Raw genomic sequence first — 11,947 nt, 5'->3', positions numbered from 1 at the left:
AGTGCAGCTTTTATATTTATTTGTTTGTTTGTTTGTTGTATTCAATTATTTGGTAAAACTTAGAAAATATGTTGCATAGTTATCTGTAATCCTCTGAGTTCTGCATAATCCTCTATAAATTGTTAACGGATTAGTATGTTTTCTAGTCTGATGGATATTAATTGCCATGGCTGTGTGCCTTCTCTACAGGTTGTGGTGGAGTTGCGTTGTATCTGTTCGCATACAGGGGGCGCTCGAGTGTAATTTCTGCTGGTCTCCAGCTGTTGGCTCGTAGGAGCGCTGCTGTGATTCACAGCTGTAGAGCTTCAGTTCTCTCCATGGTCAGGGATGCTGACGGGTCATGTCAAGAGAAGAGGCGAGTGGAACCTAACTATTCCTGAACTTTTCTTCTCCTGGACAATATACTAATAAATCTGAAGTCATTTCAAAGAAGACCTTGCTGCTCAAGAGTGTTCATCTCATCTTTCAATAAGAAACTGATTCATTCGCAATATTAAATCCCTTTCGGCGGACATGTAAGTAGTTAATTACAGTAACACTGCTTGTACAGATTAGCTGTTTACTTTATTGGGCTATAGGCTAATTGAACCACATTTACTCTGCAAACGAACGCCATGACACGACGCGACCATTAGCCTATTATTAGGAAAAGTTGCTGTTGAGTTTTAGCCTAAGTTGTCGCGTCGGTTTGCTGGCAGTGTGTATGCTGTGTAAAACTTAGAATCGTTTTGATTCTCATTGTTTCTTTTAGTGGCGTGTCATCATAAAATGTTTCCAAAGAGAGGAAGCTTGACTTTTCTCACTGGGATTTTGATCGTGGCGCTGTCATGTGAAGCGAGAGGTGAGTCGTGTTGTCTGTTACGAGTCTTTTATTCATTCATTAGAGAGCTTGTCCTTTGACGATACAAAAAAATAGTTAGCCGTCTAATGAAGATTTTATATTATCATAAATAACAGCTTTCAGTGTGATTTTTAGAAGACCACTTTTTTCTTTTTGAACCTTTGTTCATCTAAATTTAGAAAGAAATTCAAGGATAAATGTTCAAAACCAATTATCACAAATAAATAAATGCACATCATTTTCCATTTTACACATGGCTTTTTATGAATTGTGGGTGTATTTTGCCCTGTAACTTTCAAATTTACCAAAATCACTTAGTTTAATTGCTGCCTTATTGTTATATATATAAATTAAAGTGATAACCTGCAGTGAGAAGTTCAGTGCACTTTTTCCTTTTTCAGCCTCTTTGAATTTAATTGCAGAGTTAAATGTTTATGCTGAAATTACTGAAGCTACTGTTACAATTTAATCTTACTAGCTCAAAGACCTATTTTAGTTTGTTAGCTTATAAGGTTAACATTAACATTAAAAAGCAACATTTTGCAGCCCAATATGTTTATTGACTACTTGAAGCACATTAGGGAAGGGCCCAGCCATGTGCCGTGTTTACTGACACAGCAGACTAACCGCACACACACATAAAGTCATTCTTTTGAAGTCCTACATCTATATCTGCACTGGGGTGTCTCAGACCAAACAAGAGGTCCCTGTTCCTTGAACTGTAACAGAAATGTAGAGGTACATAATTCAGTGTTCCCTGCCAAGTTGAAAAGCAATTTACATAACTCAAACTAATGACACCTACTGTGCTGGAGATTGTGTATCGGAGAGTTGAGTCAGAAAGGTGTTTAACTTCTCCACATGGGTCATCTCCCTGCTGTGAGCCCAAAGGACATTTTTCTGTCTCCCAGAGGAAATAAATAAATGTGTTTGAAAGATAAAGCCATTTCTAGGTAATGCTATAGATTCATCTTTTAGTATCCTTGGTTAAAAGTCTTTTAAACTGAATACATTAATTATAGAACTCATGCTGGGAAACCAGACCTTTTTATCTTTTATGATGGCTTAGCCATTTATGGTCTATTATGGTCTGTAGATATGGCCATTTATGTCACTGTTATCTAAAACAACATTATTGGGTCTAGCATAAAAAATCTGGATGAGTTAACTCTGGTATTTACTCTGTTAAAGGTGATTACTATTATTGCGCCCATATAATGCCAGGTTAACCCACAAGTCAGAGCCTGACCTCTACTAAGTAAACAATCCATTGTCTTCTCTGTTTATTGGTCCATTTGTTGACTCTATTCCTCATTGTGTGCTATAAGCCCTTCTTGAGGAGGGGTTCCCAATTCATGTTGTCCTTGGATTGCTCTTTTTTCCCCTGTCAGCCATTCTTGGAATGCTGGATCCTTGTTCTCCCACTATCTGTGTGTTAAAAGCAGGGAATGAGGAAATAAGAGTGCGATATATGGCATGTGTGTGAACAGCTTCTCTTTGGCTGAGTTGAATGAGATGTATGTTGGTAGAATTGCTAAAACAGTGGCATTCTACAAGCTTTAATATTAAAGCTGCAGTCCGTAGTTTTTCCTCTTTGTCACCATCTCTGTTTGAAATCTGCAATTGCAGTTATCCGCGGAATTATCAACTTTACATGGTTGGCGCCTTGGCACGGCTGATTCCAATGTTTTGAGGAGAATGTGCGGCTGTCAGTGTGAATGTGTGGATACTGTCATCCGGAATCACAGATTATACTTTTTGGAAGTATGACCAACATAAGAATTTTCACCAGAAAATGTCATCTGAACAAGCAACATCCACTTTTGTTCTGACCAACTAAGGGGAAAAAAGCATTGCAGTAAATCGCGCTGATTAAATCTAACGATCGCTTATCATATCACGTCAAACCGTGCAAATTATACTTTGTTCTCAAATTGTTACTATTAACAACATCAGCATTGCATTGACTAGGCCTACATTTAATGCCTTTCCGATATTTATCCTTGTTTTCACATGGGCCAGGTTGCAGTCTGTTTTTTTCTGTAGCCACTCCGAAGTCTTTTGCATTTTTACAACGGGTGAATCTCTAGTTGTCACTGGTGATTGTCGGTTGAACCTTTCTGGATCCGGCATCAAATTGATAAGTTTAATTATATCAAGTGCTGTGAGTAAAGGCTATAAATCTCCACCTCCAACATCCTCACATGCAATATAGCCTACTAGCCGAGACTCCTTCTTTATGTGTACAGATGTGACGTAATGAAGCAAAGACATGCTCGAATTTCCAGCGGAAATCCACCTGTACCACTGGAATTAAAAACATTATTACAACTTACCGTTTTGAATCGAGCAAAGGCAAGTAGATAGTTTTGAACACTGGCTGGTTATGTATTTGCTCACAAATTTATTTTGCATAATTTTTAACCCAAAAAAGTTACGGACTGCAGCTTTAAATAAACAATAAGGAAATTGCTTTTCTGAAATTGCTTCAATAGATTATGTCAGACACAAGTGCACCTGGTTCATTTAACAGGGTTCATTGTTGGGTGAAGTGACTATTATGTTGTAGAGCAATACGATATGGAGCTTAAGGCAAGACAGTTACTGGATGTGTTTCCAATGAGATTTAGGTACAATGTGTCAAGAGCATTACTCTGTGACACAAACACTTGTTTCCCTAGAATTCTGGAAGAGCAGAGGCGTGACTTCACTGTAGAGAAGAAACCAGATTGATCAGAGCAGGTCTTTCTTGATTACATTCAACTTTTAATATACTTTATTTGCCAGTTTTCTTTTACTTTTCCAAAGTTTCAATAAAAGTTTGAGAAATTTAGAATTTAAGCATCAACTCTAGCATCCTCACCTAGAATTTGCAAGACAGCGCAAAACTTGATATACAGTAGGATATATGTAAGATATTTTTTTCATCTGAGTAATTAATGTGGATTTTCTTATTCAGTTTTATTTTATTTTGGTCAGACTGTCATTCTGTGTATTAAAGAGATAGTTCATCCAAAAAAAAATTTATTCTGTCATCATTTCTTTCACCCTTGTGTCACTACAAATCCATAGGACTTTTGTTCACTTCGGATCATATGATTCAAAAGAGATTAGAGATTCTTAGAGATTTCTGTCTTTCCATTGAAAGTATATTCACCCAAAACTCTGATGCTGCAAAACATTCATAAAGGGATCGTAAAATAAATCCATATGAATCAGTTGGTTTTATTCAAGTCTTCAGAAGAGACACAATCACTTTGTCTTAATCTTAAACCTGGTTCACACGGCAGGATAATTAGGCCGATTTTAGCCCCGATTCACCCCTTCCGACAATCTTAAGGATGCTCCAATTATCGTAAAATAATCTTATCAGATATTCCTGCCGTGTGTGGTGTGTTAAGACTGCTCTCGTCTGCTCGGAAGGACGTCGGGACCGCTCCAATCTCAAATCGGGGATATCCAACATGTTGGATTTTTTTGGCCCGATTTCTCCTCGTGTGTGGTGTCCCCCGGGGACAAACGAGCACGCAGCCTGTGGACTGTGGCGTGTAGCCAATCAGAAAGCGAGGTGACGAGGCGGCGAGGAAGCACCGGGAAACAAAATCAAAACAGCCGGCGGCATGGCGCACCAGAAAGTCCGGTGGACGTCAGAGATTTTCTTTTGATAACGTTTTTTTTCGGTTAAAAACAAACTACAAACTATCGCCACTGCATCCTCTTCGTCCGCCATGATTGTTTACTCTGAAGTCACGTTTGATCTCGAGGGATTTTGCGAGATTTCCCGTCTGACCTGGGAATGCTCGGGAGTCAAATCGGTTCGTGTGTGATGTGTTGATTTTGCCGTGTGGCTGCGCACCACACACTGTACGACCAAAACTGTTAGACCCGTGATTTTTTATCGCCGTGTGTGGGGTCTCTCAGGTTTGGAAAATCGGCCGACAATTTTAAAATCGTCCCGTGTGAACCAGGCTTTATATGATGAAAAGATTTAATTTAGGCTTTTATTCAAATATAAACATTGATGCCTGTACACTAAGTGTAGGCTACTTGTTTAAATCTCATTATCTCATTAGTTTCTATGAGTATGGACAGCTTAGGTTAGCATGACACTCCTCCAGCAAGCAACCCGTGCCTTACACACATAAACCCACTAGTCATCTCAGACAAAGTGTGAACACAGCAGTCCGAGAAATGCTCTTGCTTTCCTATTCTCTTGTGGTCAGATATTTCCTGTTTCTCACTAACCTTCTTGCTGGTGGAAAGAAGCTGACTGCTTTCGCCCAAGAAAAAGTTTATGTTCCTGTGGCACCAGGCCTGGCCGTTAGGAGCAGCGCAGCTTAATGTTTGGCTGTTTTTTTTTTTATGTTTGTTCTGATCTGGCAGATGACTGCCGCTGCAGAGCATGTACTTGAAGTTTAAGCGAAACAAACTGTATCCATGCTAATAAATATAGCTCTGGGATTTATGCATTCTACCGGTTGTAGAATTTGATGAAAGACAGAAATGTGTATCCAACAGTCGTGGCAGTTACCAGCTGTTTAGAGTGGCACATGTATCAAAGGCCTGGGTTATGCTCTTTAAAGAGGTCAGATACGGTAACACGTGGTATATTTTTTATTTTCAGCCACAGGAAAAGACTTTCGCTCTTTCTTTTAAGGGTTTCTTTTTTCCTCTCCTCAGATATTTAAATCAGTTCCAGATTCTGGGTCGTAAGCAGGAGATGTTGGCCCTCATGCTCCATTTACCTCAATGATCTACCTTTTAAAGTAGAAATAGCTTTGATAAGAACAGGGAAAACAGGCTTCAGTTATGCAGCGCTCCCTTCAGCTGGCTTCTCAGCAGGTGTCAGGATCTCTGGGTTTATTAGACAGATAATGCAGCTCTGCAGGCAGGCCCTGCTTATCAAACAAATGATAATGGAGCAGCTCTGTTGGAGCCATGCTGTGTCTGTGATCTGCCTCTGCAGGACAACGGTAATGCAGGCGTCAGTCTCTGGCCGCTTTGGCCAAGTTAGAGAGAAGCCAAATGCAATGGAAAAGCATTGGATGATTAGTAGGCATGTGCCTATATTATAATGGAGAGTTCTAATGGATATCATTTGCAAAGTTCTACAAATCTCCTGCAACTTATGTGTTTGCTTATGAAATATTGGGTTAATTTGATCTATCTGTCAGCTACTAATGCGAGTAAGAGCGTAGTACTCTCAACTCCGTGCAATTTTTGCATATTTAAAAAGTGTGAAAGTTGTTGCAAACCTGTATGACTATATTCTTTGAATAGTAGTTTCAGACACAAGAGGGTCTTTGTGGGACGCCGCTTGGTTGGGACTTACTTATTGAGATACTTGTCCATCTTTCTTTCCTTTTTTTTTTTCTTTTTCCTTTTTTACAGATTCTTAGTTGAGCTGTTGTATAACAGCCTGCTATTTTTTCTAAAAAAAAATCCCTGTGTGTAATTCATATCATTATAAAATATGGAAAGAAGCTTTGATATAGCTTTTGATTTTCTGTCATTATTCAACTAAATTGTGAAAATGCACAAATTTACATAGAATATTTCATTTAACCGAGTATTTTGCATTAATGACTTCATTTAAAAATGGTATCAGACTTATTTTATATTCAGCAAATATTTAAAGGTACACTGCATGCATTTTGCGGAAGAACATTATTTTGGTTGTGCTTTGGCTGTGTGCCTGAATATGGTTTTCCTACTGCTCATAAAACATTCATGCTTAAGAGATATAACCAGTTTAGAGGGAAATGATTTTAAGCTGACTAGATGAAGACTGTATCTATACTCTTTAGTAGACACAATACTTCCTTGAAAATAATTCCAACACAGCGCTACAACAACCACAATGAAATGACTCTTCACAGTATAATGTTTTACAATAAACTATGTTAGAGAGCTACAATAAAATACCTTACTCACCTGTTGAGCGATAAAAGCGGCATCAGGCCATGTCATTTTTACACCATTTCAAATCCCTCAGTTCTCGCCACTGTCGCGTTTTATTTTTGCCCGCATACTCTCCTCTATTCAGCATTTTTTTAAAGTGAGCTCCATGTCAACCTTTCTCGGGCATTGTGACCACTAACCTATGCCACTCTCACACCATACACCATACAAAGTAGCCGGAGCAACCTTTTCTCTATTTTTCGGATATGACGAGGCACACACGGGCGAGTGACGTACGTACACAATTTCCCGCTAAAACCATCCTGACAAGTCTAAAATTTAAATACTTATAATAGGCTTACCATAGTGAATCAGGGTAAGATAAAAACACGTTTTGGAAGAAGGATTTATGATAGATTGTGTCATTATTTAAATTTTATACATTTTGTACAAAAAAGTTACACAGTTAAAGTTTGATATTTCACCTAAAATTGATCATTGATCAATTTCTTCATGTTGTTCAAAAAGGAGAAGTTTAGCAGAATATGAATGGTGACCAGAGACTGCCAAGCGCAAAAGAAATGACAAAAAGCACTATAATAGTCAATATAACTTGTTTGCATTGTTCCAAGCCTTCTGAAGCCATTAGATATTAGGAAGAGAGCAAAGTTTAATTCTTGTAAACCGGACATCATGGCCTGTGCTTATGGGTCTTGTAACCAGTCTGTCTTAGTGTGTCAAATTTAAATGTGTGAATATTAAAATTGGATATATAAGATTTGAAAGATAAAGGGATAGTTCACCCAAAAATGAAAATGTGGTCATCATTTACTCACCCTTAAGTTGTTCCAAACATGTATGAATTTCTTTGTTATGTGGAACATAAAAGAAGATATTTTGAAGAATGTTTGTAACCAAACAGTTGACGATAGCCATTGACTTCCATAGTATTTTTTCCCCATACTATGGAAGTCAATGGGGCCCCACATTCTGTTTGGTTACCCATATATACCCAAAAATAAACTTGACAAACTTGACATATTCTTTAAAATATCTTATTTTGTGTAATTTTCCCACCTGCTGCCTGCGACGCTGGGATATTTACAGCATTGTGGATGTTTTTCAGCAAAAAAACATAAAGTTGGATCTGCTCTTCACACATATATTGTGTGACTTTAGAAGACATGGAATAAAGATTACTTATTTGTTATACCTAATGGTGTTTTTTGTCTATTCTGGAGATTGACAGTCCCTGGTCACCATTAAAATGTATTGTATGAAAAAGAGCTGTGAAGAACTTTATTTGCATGTACTATAAGCTGCAAATTTATGCAGTTTCAATGAGCTACACTTATCATTGAGCTCTGCATCTAACATGTCCTGTGTTAGAGAAATTATGTACCTGGCACGGAGTTGAAAATGCCTAAGGATACAAACAGCTGTAACCAGAGCTGTTCTTATCTGCCTGTCTGTCTGCATGCACTGGAGACAGAGTTATTGTCTGCCTGTCTGTCTGAAAGAGCTGCAAACTGTATCTATCTGCTAAATGCACCACTCTCGTTGAAGAGATCTATCTGGAAATGTCAGTATGTAGTTCACAGACAGTATGATGCTTTTGAGAGGAACATTTTGTTACATGTGTGTGTTAGCATGCATGTGTACATGTGTTTCTAATTTGGCTGGGATTCAAAGATAGTTATGATGTTGTCGGCGGTGATTTCTCTATTAACACATTTTCTTGCTGAACTTTGTCTTGCCACAGGAAGTGTGAGTCGTTTAAGTGTACCTATGTGGCAGTTGAGTTTTCAAAAAATAATTATTTAGCAAATACTTCTATTTGCGTGTGTGCGCACATGTGCGTGTGTTCCTTGGCATTGTAAATGCTGAGCAAGTTATCCAGCACATTTCAATGGGAAATAGTGCAGTTGTTAAATTTGAACATGATGTTCGTAATATCAGGTCCTGCAGTGAGTCCAAACACACATGCACACGCTAGAACATTAATGTCAGGGCAGCATGAACCCAGCCTGGCAAAAACTAATGCTGTATTTTACCCCATATTTTTAATCCCAGATGAAAACCAGAACCATTAGCCCATTATTCTCCTCTGAAGTCTGAGGGCTTTTCTTTGTAGTTTGTGATCTATGTTAAACGTGTGCTCACATCACAAACGCCGTCGGTTTTGTGGGTGAAAAGTCAGTTTACGTAAACAAAGCAGCTAATGAGCTGCATTTGTCGGTGCTGTATTGCGTCGACGCGGCTCTTTAAGTGTGGGTATTTATAGAGGAGGTATTAAAACTCAAAGGAAGCGCGCCAAGCCTTTGAACATTTTTTTATAATCTGAGCTTAGTTAAAAGTTTCAGCGCTTGAATAGTTCTCAGAGTTCAACCGTGTTTCATCCCCTGCTTGTCTAGGTACCTGTGACATGCCGAGTTGGAGTGTTTGCACAGGTGGGAGAGGGCAACACTGAGAGAGACTGAATGAGAGATTGAGAGCTGCAATACCACTTTTGTTCTCTCCATTCCAGTGGACTGAGCTTGTCAGAGCAGTGTCCTCATGCAAGACCAGGCCAATGCGTTTGTCATGTGCAATTTGCTGTGAATGGGAGGTTCCCTGTTTCAATATAGGAGGCTTCTTGGGTGTTTCTTTATCCTCTGTTTAAAAGAAGGATTAGCTTGTGTTTCACAGGATTACAGGTGTCTAACACAGCCAGGATCAACCTCTCATTGTCAGCTGTGAGAGATGCACTTCACTGTCGCAAAGTGAATCCAACATCCCATTTTGTGTGCTCTATAGCATTCTAGGAATTTAAAACCTGGATGGAAGGGCCTCTTTTCTCACCTTTATTGGTAACTCAGGTCCACTTTTCCTAGGGTCGTTGCAATAGGTCAAATGCCATGGATAGAAAAAGCACAGAGAGAAGGATTATAAACGAGGATCGGTGTCATAAAACAGGCCTTAAGCTAATTTCTGCATCTGAGAAAGAAAAGGGAAGATAAAAGTAAATGGGTGAACTCTTCGTGTTCTTGGTGTAACATAGGGTCAAAAGTGATTAATAGCATCAGTTTGGCAAATGCGTTTTGTGCAGTCTTGTCTTTTTGCGAACAGCTGTGTCTGCTCTGGCACGCGATTCTGCCAGTGTCATTGCTACAGCAGTAGCTCACGCTGCAAGGCATAATTCAATAAGTAAACACTCATGAGAAAGAAAGAAGAGAGAGAAATAGATAAAAAAAAAAAAGAAGCAGCAAAAAGAGAGCCAAAGCAGGATTAGAGGCCTTGCGTGTGATGGCTGTCGGCTGGGATTTTTGACACAAAGGCCGAGTTTAATAGGCAGGTGCTCATTACAGTGCTGGAGACCAGGTTCCTCAACATTACCCCCGAAACCCTGCAGAGCTGCTGGTCTATTTACGAGGGCGGGTTTGGCGCGCTGCAGTGCCCTTTCCCTGTGGTCTAAATTGCTGGTGGTCCATATGAGGAAACAAATAGGGAATGCTGTCCTACGCTGAAGAAATTGGAGATGATGTCCTACATTGGGTTTCTGAGGTTGTTAGATCGCAACCTCACTTTGGGGGGTCTGGAATACTGAATAAAAAAGCAGAAAACCATCATAATTTCCAACAGCATGAGCGAGATAAATCTCAGATATGCTTTGTATCTATAATGAATCGTAATGTATACTGGTTCCCTGTAATTACAGTCGACAATGAAACACCAGTCATACTTGAATAGGGCCTTCTATGTATATATACCTTTGCAATTCGCAGTTTGAAACCATTAGCTATAATATAACATATCCTCCATTGTAGATCATTTCGTTGAACTGTGGACTGGAGAACCATGGCAGCTTGATGACAGACAGGGACACTTTGTGCATTTACTGCAATGTAATACAGCAATTTTTGTGCATTTAGAGCAATGGATGCTACTTGTATCTCATCTCAAGCTCTCAAAATATCTCTATCGGGGTGAGGGTTGGGCGAGGTTGATGAAGCTGGACACGTTGAACCAAATGCCCCAGCTGGCAGTTTAAATGTCAGGGGTTCATCTGAAATCCTTGGCATCATCCCCTCTCTAGCAAGTGGGGTTAACACGATTATTAATGTATGCTAAAGTAAAGCTATCATTAAGTTAACTGAACTAAAAGCAGTCATACTGTTTATTATATTATATTATATTATATAAAATGACAAATAGGAATCCCTGCATTTTTGTGTCACAAGACCACAAGTGCAGATGAAGTGTGCCATGTGGGACATGGCTTATGTCCCTTTTTTGCACCCTTCCCTCGCTAACTTCCCTCTTTCTCATTCACTCGGATGTACGTCATTGCTTACGTTGCATGAGTGCCCACTACTGGTTGAACCCTTGCAATGTGTTTAAATGGAACGATCTAAGCCCTTGATCACTTGGAATCCGCTATAGTGCTGATTTACAGGGGTTTTTTTTCCTTATTAATTTTTTTTTTTACGTACCATTCTGTAGGATATGTATGCTTGAGATGTTGGAGAAAATATAAAAAATGAAAATGATAACAATACAATAAACTATAACTGTGTAAAAAAAAACAGTAAGCTAAAGGTAGCTACAAGTATTATGCAGTTAAATGTTAAAATAACTGAAATATCACACACTAGAGTTGTGTGGTGTGGGGGTAAATTAAGTTTGATCTGCTGTGACGTCACACTCATGTTGTATTGTGGTCTGTGGATCTGCCTGAAGTGTACATATTCAGTAGACTCGCCCTCTCGGTCAAAATCGTCCAAATAAACTTACCTCGCCCACTTGATGAAGTTGAACGCACTTCAAAATGGCGGCGGGGATTCCCCTGCGAGGAAGTGTATGTGTTAAGCCTTGTGCACACCGGGACGATTATCGCACGTGCTTTCGACGCGTCTTTGTGTTCATGCCCAAGCGATTTTCACTGGTGATGCGCCGAGTGAACGTGCAAATTCACTCCCTGAAAGTAGATGGCACTTATGGAGGATATTTTTAAGTAGAAATATCCCGGTACACAAGATGGCACTGCGCAACTTTACGCTTCTGACACTCACTTGTCACACAGAAGAAGAAGAGATCCAGTATTTACATGCTTGCCAAAACCATTCACACACTTTTTGCAACAGATTTTTGTAGTCGCTGTGGCATTTGTCATAAAGTTCTTTCTGTTCAGACACCAGCAGCTCTACATTCATCTTGCCTCGTTAC

At 39.3% G+C, this 11,947-nt stretch overlaps 1 protein-coding gene across 1 annotated transcript in view; it reads left to right on the top strand.

Moving 5' to 3' along the window:
* Window positions 1-297: 297 nt before the first annotated feature.
* Window positions 298-11,947, top strand: part of fgfrl1b (fibroblast growth factor receptor like 1b) — a 34,731-nt gene continuing 23,081 nt past the window's right edge. The window contains exons 1-2 of the mRNA XM_079892741.1: window positions 298-515; window positions 752-841. Coding sequence (XP_079748867.1) covers window positions 769-841 — 73 coding nt within the window. The 5' untranslated portion in view covers window positions 298-515; window positions 752-768. The remainder of the gene's footprint in view (window positions 516-751; window positions 842-11,947) is intronic.

The sequence above is a fragment of the Squalius cephalus genome (genome assembly GCF_949319135.1).
Source record: "Squalius cephalus genome assembly, chromosome: 14".
Classification (NCBI taxonomy): domain Eukaryota; kingdom Metazoa; phylum Chordata; class Actinopteri; order Cypriniformes; family Leuciscidae; genus Squalius; species Squalius cephalus.
Note: the sequence above shows the minus strand (reverse complement) of the source record. Positions and strands in the feature narration are given on the sequence as shown.